At 37.4% G+C, this 21298-nt stretch overlaps 4 protein-coding genes across 5 annotated transcripts in view; 1 reads left to right on the forward strand and 3 right to left on the reverse strand.

Annotated features, from left to right (window-relative positions):
- Positions 1 to 1057: 1057 nt before the first annotated feature.
- LOC107670919 (ankyrin repeat domain-containing protein 54) lies at positions 1058 to 5476 on the reverse strand. Its single transcript, XM_016463739.1, has 8 exons — positions 4878 to 5476; positions 4304 to 4351; positions 4119 to 4217; positions 3087 to 3158; positions 2951 to 2998; positions 2695 to 2819; positions 2346 to 2453; positions 1058 to 1429 (listed from the first exon to the last, which is right to left on the reverse strand). Exons 1-8 carry the CDS (start codon positions 5239 to 5241, stop codon positions 1355 to 1357), a joined length of 939 nt encoding a protein of 312 aa, XP_016319225.1. The 5' UTR covers positions 5242 to 5476; the 3' UTR covers positions 1058 to 1354.
- A 656-nt stretch (positions 5477 to 6132) lies between these two features.
- LOC107670923 (FAD-dependent oxidoreductase domain-containing protein 2-like) lies at positions 6133 to 12172 on the reverse strand. 2 transcript variants are annotated; one of them, XM_016463743.1, is made up of 10 exons: positions 12054 to 12172; positions 11447 to 11657; positions 10524 to 10829; positions 10091 to 10342; positions 9532 to 9861; positions 8585 to 8751; positions 8327 to 8492; positions 7543 to 7769; positions 7197 to 7367; positions 6133 to 6714 (listed from the first exon to the last, which is right to left on the reverse strand). In XM_016463743.1, the coding sequence occupies exons 2-10, from the start codon at positions 11650 to 11652 to the stop codon at positions 6482 to 6484; spliced, it is 2058 nt and encodes a 685-aa protein (XP_016319229.1). In that variant the 5' UTR covers positions 11653 to 11657; positions 12054 to 12172; the 3' UTR covers positions 6133 to 6481. The 2 variants fall into 2 exon arrangements, with proteins under 2 accessions (XP_016319229.1, XP_016319230.1); XM_016463744.1 differs by lacking the exon at positions 12054 to 12172 and having other exon boundaries at positions 11575 to 11639.
- An 820-nt stretch (positions 12173 to 12992) lies between these two features.
- On the forward strand, positions 12993 to 16307 carry LOC107670922 (heme oxygenase-like). Its single transcript, XM_016463742.1, has 7 exons — positions 12993 to 13209; positions 13289 to 13331; positions 13595 to 13706; positions 14679 to 14894; positions 14987 to 15259; positions 15812 to 15860; positions 15943 to 16307. The coding sequence occupies exons 2-7, from the start codon at positions 13291 to 13293 to the stop codon at positions 16068 to 16070; spliced, it is 819 nt and encodes a 272-aa protein (XP_016319228.1). The 5' UTR covers positions 12993 to 13209; positions 13289 to 13290; the 3' UTR covers positions 16071 to 16307.
- A 120-nt stretch (positions 16308 to 16427) lies between these two features.
- The window catches only part of LOC107670920 (DNA replication licensing factor mcm5-like), a 12474-nt gene continuing 7603 nt past the window's right edge, over positions 16428 to 21298 (reverse strand). The window contains exons 9-16 of the mRNA XM_016463740.1: positions 18791 to 18934; positions 18616 to 18681; positions 18323 to 18499; positions 18119 to 18231; positions 17901 to 18029; positions 17614 to 17756; positions 16944 to 17071; positions 16428 to 16819 (exon numbers count right to left, since the gene is read on the reverse strand). Of these exons, the coding sequence (XP_016319226.1) occupies positions 16718 to 16819; positions 16944 to 17071; positions 17614 to 17756; positions 17901 to 18029; positions 18119 to 18231; positions 18323 to 18499; positions 18616 to 18681; positions 18791 to 18934 (1002 nt within the window). The 3' untranslated portion in view covers positions 16428 to 16717. The remainder of the gene's footprint in view (positions 16820 to 16943; positions 17072 to 17613; positions 17757 to 17900; positions 18030 to 18118; positions 18232 to 18322; positions 18500 to 18615; positions 18682 to 18790; positions 18935 to 21298) is intronic.

The following is a 21298-nucleotide window of genomic DNA, read 5'->3' on the forward strand; positions in this document are numbered from 1 at the left end:
TTTCCCTGGAAGAGAATGAAATATGCAAATATTTTAAAAGGTATTTCGATCATGGACTAAAAGTGACAAGTTTTCTTCAGAACGACATGTTTTGTAAAAATTGCTATACAAGCAAAACTGAATTAAATTTAAGTTATCAACTGTATGCCATATAATATAAACATTAACATCAAAGATATAAAACCAAATAAATAAGCACTAATACTGAAAAAACTACAGAGAAAACAAAACTCATCAGAAAAACACAATTAAGTCGCCTCATCTTCCAATTCTAATAAAAGCTTTCTTCTATTGCAATAACGTTGCATGCAGAAGCGTTGAACAACTCTGAAGATGTGCAACAGAATGCACACACACACTCATTAGTGACAGATCAGGATCTGCAGCCCACATCAGTTTTCCTCCAGCCACAACTTTAGTCAAGCTGCCAGTGATATTTGCAGGAATCCCAACAACAAGAACAGCCTCAACACTCATTATTGCACATTTCCCGCCTACTTTCGAAGAAATGCACACTCACACACCCCCTTCCCCTCTCTTCATCAGGATCCAGCGCTTCCCTGGTTCAGCTCAAGAGGATTCGAGCAGCTGCGGACGTGTCGCGCGTCTCTGCCGGATCGTCCAGCGCGCTCAGTCCCGCGGCTGCGGCGCACAAAGGCCGGTATCGGGTTACAACTCGATTAACGGTGCGTTCCCACCATGCAATTTTAAGGGTTTCAACAGTACTGCACAAATGGCACGGAATGCATGCGAATTGTTTGGCGATATTAGAAGTGTTGTGCAATAATGAGTGAAATATTACCTCGGGTTGGATGTGGGTTTAGTTGGCGCGCGACGCCATCTTGGATGGGAGTCAACAACAAAAGCAGCCAGAGATGAGGAGGAGGGACTTTGAGACCAGAGTGTATCACAACAATGAAAGCCCCCATTTTTACAACCAAAAACTGACATTAAACATTAGCATTAGTGATATTTACCATATAAAGGCGATTTGTAAACGCACAGCTTATACTTTAGTGTGAGTTTTGCTACATCGTTGATTCAAAGACATACACGCTTGGCATTATGTAATTTATTTGGGTGTCTTTCAGTCACTTACAAAAATGAATACACAGTAAACTGTGACATAACAGGCTACAATAAAGGCATAACAGAAAGGAATGAGAATGTTTTCAGGAACAAACATAAAATGAAGGCAATTTTTAATTTTTCTTAGTCAAAGTTGGATTTAAATAACCGTTATTACACAGTTGTGTTGTATATGTAGGCATGTCATATATAAATAGTTTCTCCTGTTCTCCAGAATAAAACCCACAGTTGTCTCAACCTCTCACTTCTTTTCTTCAATCCATCTCTACCTGTCTCCCATATTCTGCATCTGAATACTGAGAGACGTGAAGCTGGCCAGTAAATCCGTCACTTCGTCCACCTGTGGATCACATGAAAGAATGTCCAAAAGCTACAGTGATATCAAACACAAAAAACTGTAGAATTAACTCCATAAAGCCTACTGTATCATATCTGATAACGCAAATTTCTATGGGCTCTAAATCATCAACATTTACTGTACACAGTTTACAACATTCCTTCTGTCGTCTGACTGACAGTTTGTACTTTTTTTTTTTTTAGCAAGAAAATGACTTTTAGTTTCATTCTAAATGCCCCCTTCGGTGGTACATTTTCCATTATACAATATTTTGAAAATGAAAACGTACTGGACTGAAGCGACTCAGGTTTCTTTTAGAAAAATCATGTTAAAATGTGAGTATGAAATATGCCACATCAGGCTTGAGGAATTTGTATTTGCATGTTTCCCATCATATTTTGCATCCACAATAAAAACTACAGAGCCTTAAACATAAAACTAAACATTTAAATATAATCTTACTAATACATATTATTAGGAGATATAGTGACAACTGATATTTTTACGCACGTTATGTAGTCTGTTATAAAGATCACATTGATTAACATTACAAACTATCAGAATTCCATCTTAATTTTGGCTGTTTTAAATATCAGGAACTGCACAAAATTGCATATTTTTGCTCACTTTGGGCCTCTGAATAAGTTTTTTTTCCTATGCGACTATATCATTCTATATGAGCCATAAAAACCTGATGTATCCCATATGATGCTCAAAAAATAAAAAATAAACGCTTTTCTGTTTTTAGAATTTTTTTTATGTCTAAAAGGTATAATAAATGGTTCCATTTAAAAAAAAAAAAAATTTACATTTTTTTTATGCCAGGCTTTACAGGCTTAACAGGGTGCAGATGCTAAATGAAACAGTTCTCTTTAAAATATCGAAGGGAATGAGTACATGAACTCAGCAGCTGTTTTACCTGTTCTCTGGTGCGGGTGTTCTGCAGCTGGTTTGAGATGTGCTCCAGTTTCTCTCTCTCTTCACTCTGTCCCATTATATTCAGATATTCCCGCAGCATTTGAATGATCTACAGACATATTCAGAGATCACTGGTTCATTTTTACATTACAGCACATATATGAGCATGTACAACAGGAGCATAGGAAAAGTGTGGGCAGGGTACATTATATAAACCTTATCAACCTGTCTCATGTTTACCCAGTAGTCATTATGTTACATTATAGTAACCTTCATAGTAGAAATATTCACAAGAAGCATGAACATCACAGTGTCCACAGTGTCTTCGTTATGTGCATGAAGTTAATCACCTGTGTGACCTCTCCTCTGAGGGTTTCTATGCTATGTGAGTCTCCCTCTTGTAAGATGTTGAGCTTTGAACGGGCCAGATGAAGAGGAGTCCTTCCAGCACGGTCCAGAGCATCAACACGGGCACCTGAGGGGACGTTTAGAATGCGTGAACTGGTACTAAATTAGATTTGTGAATGGTGTTAGAGGTACTGTTTTTGTTAAGAAATAGCAGAAATCTCTCGGATGAATAAGATTCAGATGAATAATCAATCATACCTCCCCGCAGTAAAGTTGTGATGACAGGCACGTGGTTGGTGCAGGCAGCTGTAGAAGGCAATTTAACTCACCATAAGCTTTGAACATAGATTTAATTATACATAATTATGCTAATTATGCTTCTGCACATTCTCACCCAGATGCAGTGGTGTGTTTCCGAGGCTGTCTCTCTGGTTTGGGTCAGCACCATAACTTAGCAACAACTGAACTACATTGTTAAAAGTAAAGACAGAAAGAGAAAGTGGAACACAGTGGTAAAAGGTAAAATATAGTGGCCTCAAAAAGTATTTGGATAATTAAGCCACACTTAAAGGAATAGTTCAAATGAAAATGCAAAATATTTAATGAAAAAGCCCAAAAATTCAAATTTGCTGAAAATGTACTCACTCTCAGGGCGTGTACTCCAAGATGTAGATGAGTTTGTTTCTTCATCAGAACAGATTTGGAGAAATGTAGCATTACATCACTTGCCCAACAATGGATGCTCTGCAGTGAATGGGTGCCTTCAGAATGAGAGACCAAACAGCTGATAAAAACATCACAATAATCCACAACACTCCAGTCCATCAATTAACGTCTTTAAACCATGGCTTCTGGTTCATAATTCATAATAACGCTTCCTCCAATGAAAAAGTCCATCCCTTGCTGTCCTCTCACATCAAAATACACTGACATATTTGTAAAGAACTATTTATTTCTCTCCTGATTCAGACAAGACAACTTTTTCATTGGAAAGCAATATTATGGATAGAAAAAGTTAAAAACATCTTAAGTGACGAACTTATCACAATTATTATTTATTTCTGATGGACTGGAGTGGTGTGGGTTACTGTAATGTTTTTATCAGCTGTTTGGACTCTCATTCTGACGGCACCCATTCACTGCAGAGGATCCATTGCTGAGCAAGTGATGTAATGCTACATTTCTCCAAACCTGTTCTGATGAAGAAACAAACTCATGCTTACATTATTACTAATGTAGTTACTTGAAAATAAATGGCACTTGGTTTGAAATTTTATTATGCAATGCAATGACATTTATATATTTTAGGTGTGTCTTGGGTAGCTAAATACTTTTGGTACCAAAAAATAAAGCCAGTAAAATTACCTTATCGTGCACTCAATGCCACTATGAAAAGTTAATGCCAAAAAATTTTGTCCGAGCTTACCGATACTCTCGTTGCCATTGCAGGAAGAGAAGTGTAAGGCTGTCCTGCCCTTGTCATCAGCAGCACAAGGATCAGTATCCTCTTCCAGCAATCTACGAACTAGAAAACACAAAAGTGAACCGACTATAATCTAAATCTTAGCATCAAGTGTGACTACTACTGTCTGTCACGCTGATGATTCTCACCTGTGTCAATATCATTGGAGTTGGCAGCTTCTCTGAGCCTCTTCACAGCTTGGAGAAGAAAACAATATGGAATTGTTTATATATATATAGAGAGAGAGAGAGAGAGAGAGAGAGAGAGAGAGAGAAATAAAAGGAACTAAAAAAATCTGCTATGTTACCACAATATTACCAAAAGATCTTATATATAACACTAATATTTTCACCAGCTAAAAATGGTTACAAGTCAGTTATTTCAATCTTTTGCTGTAGTGTGTCGGTAGGAAATATCAGTTTACATTTCCATACATTCATTTTGCCATTAATTGTAATAATCCAGTGAAATTTTTGTCTGACAACAGCCAGTGCTGCACACAGAGATCATCCAGTCTCTCTGGAACTACATGAAGAAACTGAACAAACTCAATCCAGAAGAACTACGGCAACGTCGCTAAGACGCTTCAAGAAACCTTTTTTTTTTTTTTAGCTGGTGAAAATACTAGTGTTCTAATAATTTTGGCTACTACTGTGTGTGTGTGTGTGTGTGTGTGTATATATATATTACAACAATATATGACATGTCTGTTCATGCACACACCATACAGGTCTTTTCCAATGGGCCCCATGTTCCTCCGAGCTCTTCCCAGCCGCCTCACCCTGTTCGATGTGATTTTGCCCGGCGAGCTCCGTCCCGCCTGCAGCAGTTCACCGGGCTGCCATAACAAGTGCAGGTACCGGAGCTCGGTGTCCGCCGCCGGTCGTGTCCGGTTGAGTCTCAGCGCGCTCAGCGTGTCCAGACGCGAGATACTGAACCCGACCGCACCTGCAGCCTCCATCGGCGTCTCATCCTCCCGTTTCTCGCCGTCTCTCACCGCAGCTCCGTTCGCTACCGTGAGCTCTCCCTCCGAACTGGACCGGTCGCCATCCGACGAGGCTGCGACAAGTGGGCTCGACCCCTCCATATTAATATAAGGCGTTTACTGGACTAATGTCAGTACCATCAGAATGTAAATACTGTATCTGTTGCACAAACCTAACGCAGCATTGTTACACAAGCGGCATTCTTCAAGACTGCATTTGGAGCCAGGTTTTTAAATAAAGATACGTTGCTTTTCTGTTAATTGCAATTTAATTGTGTAATGTTGAATACAAACCGTTCCGCGTTCTAACAAGCACTGAACTCTGAGTCCATTTGAGCCAAAATGGCGCTGTTTCAATGTTTTGCGCTTGTTTTTAGTAAAACACGTCGGCATTGCTTAGTCTGAATTCATCGTGACCTAAGCAGCCAATCAACATCGATGTTGTTAAGGCGCTCGTCCATTTGGAGAACGTATAGTAATAACGTAGTAAATATACGTACGTAATTTCTTACTTACATTTTGTTATTTTATGAAAACAAAGATTAGGATTTTAATTGATTGTTAATTATTTTATTTATGTTAGTTATATTTGCACATGGAATCCCCACTCAGTAAACTTACACAAGGGCCTCAAAATGTAAAAGTAAAAATATATTTAAATAATGTATTATTTAATAATTCACTTGCTAGATCTGATTTAAAAATGTGTGTATAATATTTCCTACTCTGGATTAAAATCAGGAACTCAGAACATGCTTAGCTCTCATCTTAACAGCATTATGCACGACAAACAAAACTGACTGAAATTTTATGTTGTTGTCTCTGAGAACAAAATGTTTTAAACTCTTTACAATATTTCAGTCTTTTCTGTAATAAAACATTGTTAATTTCGTAAATGACTTCTATGCTACAATGCCACACACATACATACACATATATACACATATATATATAACCACAAACACACCTTTTTTAAATTAATTAATGAGATGGGATGTCTTTATTGTAGTTATAAATAGAAGTACATGCATGTCAACCCAAGAAAAATACTTTTTTTATATACCTTTAACAATTGTATAAAAAAATAAGTTATGCATTGTATTGCAACACCAAACCCAATACCATAAAACAGTATATAAAGCTATACTTTGGCTTATAAAAACTATGGCAAGGTAATACTTATTATTTTACTTAACTGTATGTTTGATCGTAGTCTCAGGATACTAGATGTGGGATGTTTTCTATGGAAATGCAGGTGAACTGATAAGGTAAATTCCATGAGAAATGGGAGGTAGATGAACAGAAGAGATTTGGTCTTTGGTACCGTTAGTGTTAATGCCCCTCAAAGGTCAAAGTTCATAGTTGAAACAACTGCAGCGTCAGCATGTTTCAGGTATTCAGATACTGATGTATCATGGCCGGGCGTAATATGTCCATGATGATCTGCCATGAGTCCTGCCTCACGGGCATGTTGCCATAGGTGGCTGTTTCCCACAATGCCCTGCTTTCTTAAATAACCTTGACGGCAGAAGAGGGGTGGGGTACGACTGGTGAGGGACAGAAGGAAACAGGATTCTGAAGAAAAAGGACACACAAAGGCACATAATAAATGATGAAGTCCTGCAAGAACAGTTGTAAAAAGTACTTCTCTATGCTGTTTTTTAATGTTTTTGAAAGAAGCCTCTTTTGCTTACCAAGGCTGCATTTATTTGATCACAAATACAGTAAAAACAGTAATATTGTTAAATATTATCAACATTTTAAATAATTGTAATAGCAGTGTGGTATTTTTCAGCAGCATAACTCCAGTCTTCTGAGTGACATGATCCTTCAGAAATCATTCTAATATGCTGATCAAGAAAGACTTATTATTATTATTATTATCAATGTTGAAAACAGTTGTGCAGTTTCATATCTTTACTAGAAACTGATACATTTTCCTGGAATCTTCGATGAATAGAAAGTTCTAAAAAACAGCATTTTATTTTAGAATTTGTCTTCAATTATTGGCACTCAAAAAGTTCCCCAATGTCTCAGAAGAACATTTCTGTACTGACCAGCATAAAAGGCCCTGAGGTCAGTTTGGAGGCAGTGCTCGAGGAAGCGTCTGAGAGGTTGGCTGTGTGATATGGGCTGATCCCATTCAGTTAAGAAGTCCTCAACCATGTGATGAACGGACTCAGGTCGTGGTAGTGGCCAGCCAACTGGACGCTGCCTCATATCCTTGTCTATAGACACAGAGCACACTTATTCTAATATTCCAGTATGTGATTTTGATAGAATATCAACAGAAAAGTCCAAAATATTTTCTCAACAACATCCCAATCTCACACACATGCAAATTACTTTGTACCGTATACACTATTATAGAACTCAACAGAACATATTAGAGCAGCTCTTCACCTGTAGGTAGTGTGTTGTAGTAGTACAGGACCGGATGGAGGAAGTTGGACCTCCAGGCTTTGGTCCACTCGGACTCAGCTCGACCTGGTCCTAGCGTATCAGTCCGGTTCAGTCCATACTGCATGACCAAGACCAGAAGACCATGATCTGTAAGGGGCTGTCCAGATAGAGCAGACAGCTGGGGCACGGCCTGCAGAGGAAACTCCTCCAGATATTCACAGTAAGACCTGTGGAAGGAAGGAGGAGAGAGATTTGTGTAGGTAAAACAGTCATTCATCATAGTTGCCATATTTAATTAGATTTAAATAAAAACAAGGCCGTGAGGGATAGAATTATAATCTTTTTAATGTGTTGTCAAGGTCGGAAATTAGATACAATTTTGACAACCCATGAGTTTAGTGTTCACTGGACATTTGAAAAGACTGTTCAGTATGATTTTTTTTTTTAAAGAAATTAACTTTTATTCAGCAAGGAGGCATTAAATTGATCAAAAGTGACAGTAGAGAGATTTATATTGTTACAAAAGATTCCATTATGATGCTGAAAATTCAGCTTTGCCATCACTGGAATAAATTAAGTTTCAGAATATATTAAAATAGAAAACAGTTATTTATAATACTTCGGAATAATACTATTTTATTTTTACTGTATTTTTGATCAAATAAATTAAGCCTTGGCGAGCATCTTGCATGTTAAAAGTTAAATGTAAAAAATAAACAAACAAAAAAAAAAACTTACCAACAAATACATATATTGTACATGCATCCTTTGAAACATCCCTTACCCTCGCAGTAGAATAATGTCCCCAAGAACGCCAAACATCTGGTACAGTCCAGAGGCTTCATTCACTCTCCTAAGAATCCAGGACTGCAGCTGACTGATGGGTAATTTTGTAGCAGGCCAGGCAATGTTATGGTAACGCTGCTCCAGGATTTTATGTACAGCACGCACTGTAGTAGCAAAACAGAGGACCTTTATTATGGCCTCCTACGTTCCTACGACAAACCTGAAATGTTATGTTTAAGTGAGGTGAAATGCTTACCAGTGTAGCGGAATCCGTGAACAAACCCACCAGCAGACATACGATAATCTCTGGAGTGGGCTGCTGTACCCAGGACAAACATGTTGGGCATCCCTCTACCTTCGTACCAGGCTGTTATTCCTGGCAACCGGCCTCGGGCACCACTGCTTTGGGGCGGCCGTGCAGATCTGGAAAAATAATAACAAATTTTTGTCAATATGAAAGTAATTACATTACCAGTCAAAAGGCTCACCAAGGCTATATTTAACGATGAAATAATACAGCAAAGCAGTAATATTGTGAAATAAAAATATATTTTCTATTTTGATATTTTATAGTGCCACATGATCCTTCAGATATCATCAATATGCTGATTTGCTTCTCAGTTGTTATCAGTTATTACTGGTGCTAAATTATTAATAATAGTTCTTTTTATTAGCAATGTTGAAATGTTGTTGTTTTTTTTGGAACCCATGATAAATTGCTTTCAGGATTCTTTGATGCATAGAAAGTTCAAAAAAGAACAGCACTGGTTTGAAATAGAAATTTTTGTAATGTTATAAATGTCTTTATTGTCACTTTTTACCAATTTAATGCCTCCTTGCTGAATAAAAGTATTATTATTATTAAATCTTACTCCAACTTTTGAATGGTAGGTTATCACAGTTATCACAAACAGATTAATTAGCACTAGAAATGTTTCTTGACAAGTAAATCAGCATATTAGAATGACTTCTGAAAAATCATGTGACTGAAGACTGGAGTAATGATGCTGAAAATTCAGTATTTAAAATAGAATAGAAAACAGTTATTTTAAATAGTAACAATTTTTCACAATATGACTGTTTTTATTGTATTTTTGATTAAATAAAACATTTAAAAAAATGACTATTCCAAAGTACTTTCGACCAGGTGTGTGTATATAATAAGCTGCTTGGCATATTCATAATTTCAACTGTTGATCTTACCCATCAAAAATGGAGAAGTTAAAACGAAAGCCCAGGCATCGGACCACCCGATCATACGGCTGTCTGAGTGAGAAGTTATCAGTGTGGAAACCAGGCAGATTTTGCCCAGTGACCTTTGAAATGTTGTTGCCATTCTGGTCAAGAAGTTCAGTAAGAGTTAAATACAGCTGCTCCTTTCCCTCCGTTGATGTTCGACTTCTTTTCTTTGCTGTTCTTCTCTTCCCTCCATCTTTTTCTCTACGGACAATGGCAATATCCTCCAGTCTTCCCTCTACAAGACCGTCTAAAGATTTCAGCTGGTACGTGTCTAATAGCTCATTGTTTACTGCCCTAAAAAACAGAAATGTTCATTTCAACTTAAGGTGCGGTCACATTAGTGAAGTTCCATGGCCAAAAAAGGTCCATTGTCTATTATATTAATAGTGTAACGATTTATAAAGCACAGCTCATGAAACATAGATAGATACATCACTTGTGCATTTTGGTTACAGCTATAAGCAGGCTTGAAAACATTTATTTTATGCATTATGCAATAAGTTGGACAGGGTGGAATAAATACCTGAGGTCCCCAACATAGTGTGTCTGCCATGCGAGTCGCACAGGGCTGGGACTATACAAGTGAATCCGGCTCGCTCTACCCAAGATGCTCTGTGCCGTCTCAAAGGCGGAGTTTCCTTTGCCGAGGATTAACACAGCCTGGTCTTTAAACTCCTCAGGATCAGTGGGAATAGACTCGTAACCCTCCACCAGGTCAGAGCCAAGAAAATCCACCTGCTGAGGAACCCAAAGGCCAGTGGACACCAACAGGACACTACAAAGACAAAAAAAGATTATAAATGATATAAAACATCATGAAGGGATTTCAATGAAAATATGATTAAATATTATTACTTAAATATTGAATTAATTAAATGTGAAATTAAATAATTCAATGTTAAACTTAATCATTTTGACTTAAATAATTAAACAATGAAATTTGAAACGAGTCAAACCTGCACTGATAACTGACACCATTCTGATCGGTCAGAATGTAGCCTTGGTTTCCATTAAAATCTGAAGCTTTGATTCTCCCTATATCAGCTCCATATTTAACCTTCAGTCCCAGCTCCTTCACAAATGTCGAGAGGTAACGTGGGAAGTCATCGGCATTGGGGTAGAGCTCCTGGCTTATCCTCTTGAACAGCAGGTTGGGCCTGTCACTCAACAGGGAGTTCCAATCATGACGCAAGTTGAATTCCTTGTTCCTCCTCCCTGTGTATATTTTGTTAATGCTGATGAGCTTTCTGTGGCGAGGATATCTGAAAAGAATACAGTAAATAAGACATGATTAAACTTCAAGAAACAAAGAAAGTAAAAAAAAAAAAAGGTGACTTTAACAACTTATTTCAATTTTCCTCTCAGCCAACAGCATTTGGAACAAATTTTATTTTAAACAGGATATTTTTTCTTTGGATTAATACGCAATAAAGAAACAGTGATGTCTTGTTGACTTTAAATATTAATAAATATTGAAGAAAAAAATGGCATAAATTTATGTTATATTAAATTATTTTTGTATTAAGCCTTTTCACATGACATGCAGCCAAAAATATGTTTATCATGGCCATGAATTAAGAATTTGTTCCCTTGTTTGATTTAATTAAAACAGGAAATGAATTAGTACAACGTGGTCACACTTTACTAAAGTGAGGGAACGGATTCTTGATTTGTGACAATAATGATTTAACTAAAATGAAGGAACAAATGAATATTGCAAACAAATTCTTAATTTGTGACCGCAATATATATTATACTTTGTTTTCTGTAATTTTGCCATTTTTTACTGTAGTAGCATGCAATTATTTAATTTAAGATCCTAGTAAAATCATTCTAGCTCAGTTTGAGAAATGTCCTTTTTCATTCAGATGTCAGGTACATTTGAAAGAAGCTGCCTGGTCCTGCGTTTCGCTCTAGAATGATGTAATCTCTCTGGCTCCTGGACAGAAAGTAGCCCATCTGGAGCCCTGCAGGTCCAGCTCCCAGCACACAGTACTCATGGCTCACGCTGGCATTACGGCCATGAAGACCAGTACCAGAACCTGCCAGAACCAGGGACAGGACACACAGGAGAATCACACTCATGAGGCCTGGGGACGGAAATAAAAACAATCGATTAAAGCCAGAAGCTTTATCTGTAACAGAGGCTTTACCTTAAGATCATTAAAGATAATTAATCAAGCACTCTCTTCTGTTTTATAGAAACTAATTGCAGATGGTTACATGCATGAATAAGCTTTTAAACAATAACTACTTCATATAATAAAGTACATACAATAAACACACAGCTAAGCATAAAGGCAAACACAGTAATTAAGAATACAAACTATAAAATAATAAACAATATATAATACATTGACTTATTTACTGATACAGTCAATTATGGCTCCTCGTTCCAATACTGAGGATGCGGCAACATCCAACACATGCAAGACAGCGAAAAAAACAATGTATAGTGTAAATATATTGGCATTAAATCAACATACCGTCAACTACAGCTGCTCCTGCGAACCTTCAGTAACAGAAAATAGGGAAATAAACAGCAGGCATTCCGTGAACTACATCTTTGCGATTGCACGGTTTTCATAACATGTTCCACAAGCAGAAGTCAAGGGCGTACTTTTGACGTCACGACGTCGAAAGCGAACCAATGAGAGAGTAGAGAGGCGTGGCTAAATCAAACATAGCTCACGCCCACTCTGATGCTATTCCTGTTGATTCTTAAGCCAAGAATTTTTGTTCTCATGGCATCAGCGCGTTTGTGACCCTGGACCACAAAACCAGTCATAATACCCATGCGACTTATGACTGGTTTTGTGGTCCAGGGTCACCTTTGTTATTATGTTCTATAAACACTGAAAATAAAAAGAATGTTTAGTTTAGTTACTATCCCCTTTTTTAAGTTACATTAAAACAATTTATCATGCCCTTATCATTGATTTTTGCTACTTATCAAACACCTTTCATAAAAATGTTTTAATTTTTAATTTTTTGTTTTAATTGTGTGCATTGTGGACATTGTTTGTAGACAAATTAAAATAGTGAGACTATAAAAGAGAAAATAATTTTTAAAAACACAATTTATTTATATAAAGTGTTAATTTTATTTTTAAGGACTTTATTTTAATTTTCCTGTTTCTTTATTTAATCCATTTAAAATCTTTTTTTTTTATAAAATATGTATTTTTAATTGCATGAAAAAATGACTGTAGTCCTTGTAGTCTTTTCTCAGGCAATAAGTAACTGTGTGCATTGTCATGGTTTTGAGGTTTTTAGGTAGTAATGCTTCACTGTCTGCTGTGTCATGTTTAGAAACACCAATAGCGAAAAACAGCACAGTCATGAAATCATAGTTCACACTCAGACACCTACAACACAGAAACATTTTATGGCTCACATTGCTTAGTCGTGAGAAACTGCTGAGATTTCTCAGTCGAAAAAACGCCCAGTCATGGTTAGTGTAAGCATGTGGAACTGCCTCAACATTTTCACTTCCCTTCTCGCTAAATCTAGTGACTCAAATAGGAAGGAGAACGTATAAAAATGAAGCGAGGCGGTCAGGGAAATCATAGCCACAGCGAGCACTGTGAAGGCAATACAGGACGAGAGGAGAGATCTCCTGCAAGAAACACAACAGCACAAGTAAGACCATGTCAAAACTTCATTTATACCCGTTACAGGGCACATGGTGACATTTGATAACAAATATCTGTTGTTTTAGGAATGGAATCCACGAAAAGCAAACCAAGAGATGCCACTGGCAGGTAAAATGCTTTTTATTTTCATACAGCCGCGATATTTGAATGAAACCACATTAATTTCATCATAATAATTATGAATACTATTCAAGCCCGAAGTAAAGCATACCAAAAATACGAAGCAGATGTGTAGCAATTGCAGATGTAACGTTAGTGGATGTTGCAGTGCTAGATATAATGAAGACAAGTCGAGTGGGTGATTCTTACCAGCATAAGTTTATCTGTTCAGTTAACTACTAGTGAGGGATTGTGGCTTGTTTCCTCCACAGTGATCTGTCTGAGCAAATAAAAGCAGCCACCAAAGACATTCATGTCAGAGCTGAGAACACACAACTGATGCTCAACTACCAGAAAGGACAGATCACGCAAACACAGTACAAGGTAAACCTACAGAAAATCAATAAATGGTACCAGATGAACTATATATCAAACAATAACGGGACTTAAAGTAATGTTTTTAAGAAATGTTTTAGAACATTCAAATATGAACTAACAAAAAGCACCAAAAGATCATGGAAGCACATGGCAGTTCTATGTAAGTACCTTAGGGTCCTAAATATACCATGATAATATAGTAACAAATATATCAAACTACCATAGTAATTCCATCTAAGGGCTAATAACTGATTGATCTTCGATTATTTCTTTGATTATTCATCAATTTACTGGATAAAAATAGTAAACATTAAACATTTATATTTCTAATTATATTATAAAAAGATTTTATTTCCTATAACTTAGTGAGTTAAGAATGACGCTGAAAATTCAGCTTTGATCAGAGGGATAAATTACATTTTAAAATATATTAAAACAGAAAAGTTATTTTAAATTGTAAGAATGTAATATTGTTGTTTTCTGTTTTGAACTTGACTTGTCAAAAAAAAAAGTAAAAAAAAAAAAAAATTTTAGGTTTTGTTTTTGCACCCTGTGCTAGCAAAGTCAGTCCGTTTTAGGTTAATGTGTAATATTGTTGTTTTCTGTTTTGAACTTGACTTGTCAAAAAAAAAAGTAAAAAAAAAAAAAAATCTTACCAAGCCCAAACTTGGTACTTTTTATATTGAGGGGGAAAATATTTTGTACTATTGCTGAATATTATTTTTTGAGTTTCTTCTGTTGATCACAAAAGAATTACATTCATAACAATTAATAACAAAAGATATTTTGAATAATGTTGGTAACCAAACAGTTGGCTTCCATGCTACACATTTGGCACAGCTTGAGGCTGAGTAAATTGATACATTTTTCTCTTTTTTTTTTATGGGGGGGACTATCCCTGAAGACGTCTGAAGTACAGCCACAGTCATTTTTTGAGTACTAAAAGCTATCTTTAACTATGTAAATGTATGTTTCCAGCTCCTGCTGTGTTCTCTGTATGAGATCTACCGAGCACTCGAGGAAGAGCTGGACAGGAACACCGATCATCCCGCGGTTCAGCCCATCTACTTCCCTCAGGAGCTGGCCAGACTGGAGTCTCTGGAACTGGACCTGGAGCACTTCTTCGGACCCCACTGGAGGAAGAGAGTAACAGTGCCTGCCGCCACTCACAGATACACCCAGAGACTGAGAGAGGCGAGTCTGGGAACGATCTCTTTAAGGAAATGAAATTGCATTTACGTTCCAGTGATTCTCATTCTAACTCCGTGCTCTCGGTTCCCCTTTAGATTGGCAAGAACAGCCCGGATCTCCTGGTGGCACATGCATATACGCGCTATCTTGGTGATTTGTCAGGAGGACAAGTGCTGGGCAAAATTACCCAGAAATCTTTGGGACTGAGTGGCAACAAGGGAGTTTTGTTCTTCTCGTTTCCTGGAGTGACGAGCCCCAACAGATTCAAGCAGCTGTACAGGAGCAGAATGAACAGCATCGAGTTAACAGAGCAGCAGAGATGGGAAGTGCTTGACGAGGCCACCAGAGCTTTTGAGTTCAACATCGAGGTGAGCAATGACATCTTACACTCGCATAAAAGAAATTCATACTTTTATGTAGCAAGGATGCATCCGTTTGATCAGAAGTCGCAGTAAAGAGTTACATTACAAAAGATACACATTTCAAATAAATGCTGTTCTTTTGAACTTTCTATTCATCAAATAATTCTGAAAAAACAAAATCCCAGTTTCCAAAAAAAATATGAACCGTTTTCAACATTAATAATAATGCAAAATGTTTCTTGAGCAGCACATCAGCATATTAGAATGATTTCATGTGACTCTGAAGACTGGAGTAATGATGCTGAAAATTCATCTTTGAAATCACAGGAATAAATGACATTTTAAATATATATTAAAATAGAGAAGTTATTTTAAATGGTAAGAATATGTACAGTATTACTGTTTTTACTGTATTTTTGATCAAATAAATACAGCCTTGGTAAAGGCTGTCAAAAACATTATTTTTTTTAATCTTACAAACCCCAAATTTTTGAGATATATAGAAGAGGTGAGACTTTTAAAGGTTGACGTAATGTTTGTATTTGTCATTTCAAACAGGTTTTTGATGATCTTCAGAAAATGCTGAGCATCACAGGGGAAGCTTCAAGTGAGTTTCAAGAAATACAAATCATTAGATGCTTTGAAACAGTAAATATACAAGATAATGATACTATTTTGCTTTTGTTTAGGTGACAAAGGAAATGACGCTGCAACCAAAACGGAGTCAAAAACCTTCTCCAGCTCTCCAGTGCTACAGTTCGCATTAGGTGTGGGAATCACTTTGGCAACTGTTGGAATGGGAGTTTATGCTTTTTAATTAATAACATTTTCGACCATTTTTTAACGTCTTTATTCTATGACGACGAAGTCAAATCTACAGGCTGATCTTTAACAAACATTAATCATGGATATTATAAAACATGCACCCAGTAATAAATCAGGTGCATCAAGTAATAAAAAAAAAAAAGTGCATTTTCAAATAGTTTTAGAGAAAAGTATCATGTTAACACTTTCACCTTTTTAAAATGCTAATTTACCTTTGTAACTGCTTTCAATGTATTTCTGTGAAATGCAATAAAGCTATTTTTTACGTTCAACACTGATTTGTCGTTTTTGCTAAGAGACACAAAAATAATTTCTTAAATGCTTTATTATGTTGACCATACATGACCATATCTTTACTTTGCCACAGACCTGACAATCAAATTAGATTTTCCACTGAAAAACCACATTAACACAGTAAAGCATACCGTCACAATGGTAACATACTCAATTCATACCAAGCTTTGACAGAGCAAGATGAGAATCATTTCTCAGCAAACAGTAAGAAGGATAAACAGGACATTTCTCCAGCAATAAAGTGTCCAAACCACTATATACAATAAATCTGAATTGTGTATCATTTTTCATCTGCCCATCAGCTCTCGGGTTCTGCTGACAGAAACACGATCACACAACATGTGTTCACTTGACCCTGTAAAGAACCTTCCTCTGCATGCGGTGCTGCAGTTCACCCCTCCTCATCATCAGATGAAGGACTTTGTGAATGGCGTGTTCTGGATATTTCTGTTGAGAAGAGGAGGAAAGCATTTTATTGACGATGTAATCACACATATACACAATGTACCAACTAAAACAGTGATTTGAGGAGTTCGCCAGGCTGTGGCCAGCTCCCGGAGCTTTAACTCACCTGTTTGGTGAAGTCCTGTATGATGCTGTGTTCAGACACCTGGGAGCCGATGGCGAAGCGTCTCTTCAGCTGCTTTTCTATGCGAGAGATCATCTCCTGATCCGCCGGAGTGGTAAATCCTTCAACACCTACAAACATACAGCACTGCTACATCAGACTCTCCACAGACATTTACACAGGCTAGAAAGTGCAGGGCTGGTTTTCTATGATGTACTGAACATTGTGGTTACAAATTTCAGAGTTTTTAATGTGGCTTGTAGTCATTTTTGCTGGCTAACATAATTGAGGATTTGTCAGCTTGGGAGAATGATTCGAGATAGGCTGGAAATAAAAAAAAATATATATATATTTTTCAACAAACATCCATTCGTGAATTTACGGTCAACATGCAGTTATATTACCCTAATATAATTGTTTGCACCTTGTAAATAAAATTATGAATACTCTGACCCACTACCTTATATATATATATATATACACACACAGTTGGTACGGAAAGTATTCGGACCCCCTTAAATTTTTCACTCTTTGTTATATTGCAGCTGATCTGGCAATCAATTAAACTGATTGAAATTGTTTTATTAAGCGGCACTCCTAGTCCTCCATAAGAAATCTACTGTGATAAGTAATACTGCAGTTTATTCCCGGCCTGAAAGACCAACACACTCACCGGAGAGACTGCCGGACAGAGCCGCATCCAGCGTGGACACCTGGAAGAGTCTCAGAGACTCGTCCACCTCTTCCTCTCCAGCGATGGGCTGCAGCTTCATCTTAGCGAGAGACTCTGCAATGCGCACCACAGCCTCAAGCTGCCTGCAGGACGACAGACCACCAACTAGTTAACATCAACAAGTGTATACTGTAAATAATTACATAACTACATGCAGGATGTATAAATATACATCTAGGAACAAAATGAGTAAAGGCAGGTGTCATAACAGTGAATAGAGTGCTCACCTGACAGTGATGGGGATGGACACACGTCTGTCGGTCTCTCTCTCGTGTTCCTTCGCTCCGCTCCTCATCAGCACGTACCTGTTCTTCAGTTTCTCTGCGGCGGCCGCAGACAGACGAGGTCCACATTTCCTGTGTGAGTTAATGCATTATTATTTTGATATACAAACACAGATGAATGCTATTTCACACAGTGTTTATAGACTATGATCCAGACTTACGCTCTGCAGTAGGCGACGTATTTCTTCAGCGTGGCCAGAGGAATCTCTCCCTCGACACCCTCCGTCTGCGTCTGAGCGCTCAGGTGAACGTTCATCACGTGCCGGGCCAAAGTCTAAAGGAAAACACACAGGCTTGTGCATTAGTTCATATAAAATCAAACTCTTCAATGGAATCCGTAAGCAGTGGTCGTTTTGTTCAGCCACCATGTCTCGCTGTTGGTCATGATGGTCTTTGATGATGAAGATCATGTCAAATCGAGACAGAATAGTGGGCATGAAGTCAATGTTGTCCTCTCCTTTTGTATCATCCCAGCGGCCGAACACGGAGTTGGCAGCGGCCAATACAGAGCAGCGGGAGTTCAGAGTGGTGGTGATGCCAGCCTTGAGGTGAACACACAAGCGTTAAATCAAAGAAATTAATCAGTCTAACGAGAACGTAAGCTGAAGAAATAGTGGATTTCTATTGGTTAATGCAATGAAGTGAAAATGCCTGGTACCTTTGCAATAGAAATGGTCTGCTGCTCCATGGCCTCATGGATGGCGACCCTGTCATCTTCTCTCATCTATCCAAAAAAAGAAAGCAATAGTTCAGCATAAAGCCCAAAGCATTTCATAAGACTGCAAGAACACGACATGTATGTTCTGGAAATCCAGAATGCTTAGAGGTCCAACCTTGTCAAACTCATCAATGCAGACCACTCCTCCATCAGCCAGCACCATGGCACCACCCTCCATGACGAAACCACGAGTGTTGGGGTCTCGCAGCACTGAGGCTGTCAAGCCAGCAGCACTGCTGCCCTTACCAGACGTGTAGACCTTACAGAGACAATCACTTTAATGCAGACTCTCCATCATAGGAAACATTTATGTAAGTGAAGACAAAGCGCACACACACTCACATACACAATTTATCATTATATGAAAATTATAATGTTCTAAAACATACTGAATGTCAAAAATATTTAAATATACATACACAGACACAATCCTATATTAAATAAATATATAAAATTATGATCAAATATATTGCATCCCCTATATTAAATATTCATAATACAATTTATGATATGTAATAATATGACATGCACTATGATAAAATATTATAAAATATAACGCATGCCACATTAAATGTAATCAACATACATATCCTACTTTGCCATAAATATATATATACACACGTTTACATTTAAAGTGCCCCTATTATGGATTTTTGAAAATGACCTTTCATGCAGTGTGTAACACAGCTCTAAGTGAATGAAAACATCCTGCAAAGTTTTAAATCTGAAAGTGCACCGTGTATAAAGTTACTGTCTCTCAAAAGAAAGAGTCGACTCTGAATCATTGAAACGAGTCGTTTTTAAAACGAATCCCAAGCCATTTCATGTTGACATCAACATGAAACATTAGCATATTGCCCGCCCACTTGTTGCTCTCGCAGACCTGGGAAAACTTGAATACTTGGTCTGAATGAAAATGCAAATTCATTTTTTGCCACTAGATGCCACTTCTGGAACGGTAAAAATTAGAGCCCGACCGATATATAGTTTTGCTGATATTATCGGCCGATATGAGCCTGTCGCAGATATATCGGTATCTGCGAATATGCCGCCGAAATGAAATTTTTTTTTATATAATATATAACGCAGATTAAATGCTTCTGAATGGTGTAATTTAGTTTGCCCAGCAGAGCGCATTCCATTGTTTGCTACTGGTGACCCAGGTCAGTGTAGTGTAGAGATGCGCGGATGAGCTCAAACTTCACCCAAGTCCACTGCTTCAAATTATTCGCCCACCACCCACCCGCACCTATATTTGATCATCACATTACAATGATTCTAATTCTTAGTTTTGCATGATGATATAATGAATGAATGGTTCATTTTTAACAGCAGATTCAGTGAAGTTAGAGACTAGAGCTGATCTGCGCATCACGGCACGCGTCTGCGGCGCATTATAGCCTGTTACAGCCACCGGAGCTGATCGCGGCCACTCAATGCTGGTGTTTACCGGCCACGCCACGGCCCAGAACTCATGCTTATCACATTGGTCACATCACATCACATCGCTCGCGTCCGGTGTAGAATAGAACCCATTATAATCAGTGATGTTGTCTACACTGGATGCAGTAAACTGATGCCTCGTGCTGGCACAAAGTTCAAATGATTTTCAACGGTCACTTTGTCGCGTCCTGTTGCGGCGCAGACACGGTGTCAGCATAGTTTGTCAGTACAGTCAGTAACGTAGCAGACTGAAAAGTTAGTATAATTTTGCTAGTATGCCTTTATCCTATTTGGAGAGACTCAATGCTAAGTAAATAAATAATGTCTTTTACTCTCACAATGAGCTTATCATATTCGTTTGTTACATTAGTAGGGCCCAATGATTTCCGCGATGCAGAAAACATGAATGGAATCGCGGAATCCAGTCATAAAAACAGAATTTGTGAAAAAATATTATTAATTATTATTATTTATTCGTTTTAGATGTTTACATTTGGAAAAGCTGTGATTCCTGCCCCTGTTGGTTTGGCAGTAGCTTGCTTGCCCAACACAGTTGCCTTGTTTAATTTCTTAATTCAAGTTATATATATTTTGTTCTATTTGTGTTATTCAAGCTCCACTACATAGGCCTATGTTTGTCACATCATTATAAGCATTTGATCAGCACATTTGAGTTATCATTGCACAAAAATGTGTTATGTATATATATTCTGTTTATGTAGGCTATATACTGTATTCTGCATACAGTACCAGTCAAAAGTTTGGACAGTCAAATGGGAAGTGTCCAAACTTTTGACTGTACTGTAATATAGCCTACGCAAAGAATATCGGCCGATATATCGATATCGGTCTAATTTTCATTACTTAAAAGATAGATTACATGAATGTTTTATGCCTTAAAAAAATGTAAATACACAACACAGAATTTCTGAGCAAAAAATTATAAGGCTATTGTAAGAATAAATGAAACTTGTTTTTATGCTTTTAAATAATTAGACATGCTAAAACAGAATTGGGTAACAATAAAACATAAGGTTGGGCCCTAAACATGTAACTTTTGTTAAACTTTTAATAAATTGAAGTTAAACTGTTTAAGTTTCATGATTGTAATTAATTAGACATGCTTTTTGATTAATAAAATTTAATTTAACCATTAAAAAGGAGTCCAGAAAAAAAAATG

This window comes from Sinocyclocheilus anshuiensis, unplaced genomic scaffold (assembly GCF_001515605.1).
Source record: "Sinocyclocheilus anshuiensis isolate Anshui unplaced genomic scaffold, SAMN03320099.WGS_v1.1 scaffold2746, whole genome shotgun sequence".
NCBI classification, from domain to species: domain Eukaryota; kingdom Metazoa; phylum Chordata; class Actinopteri; order Cypriniformes; family Cyprinidae; genus Sinocyclocheilus; species Sinocyclocheilus anshuiensis.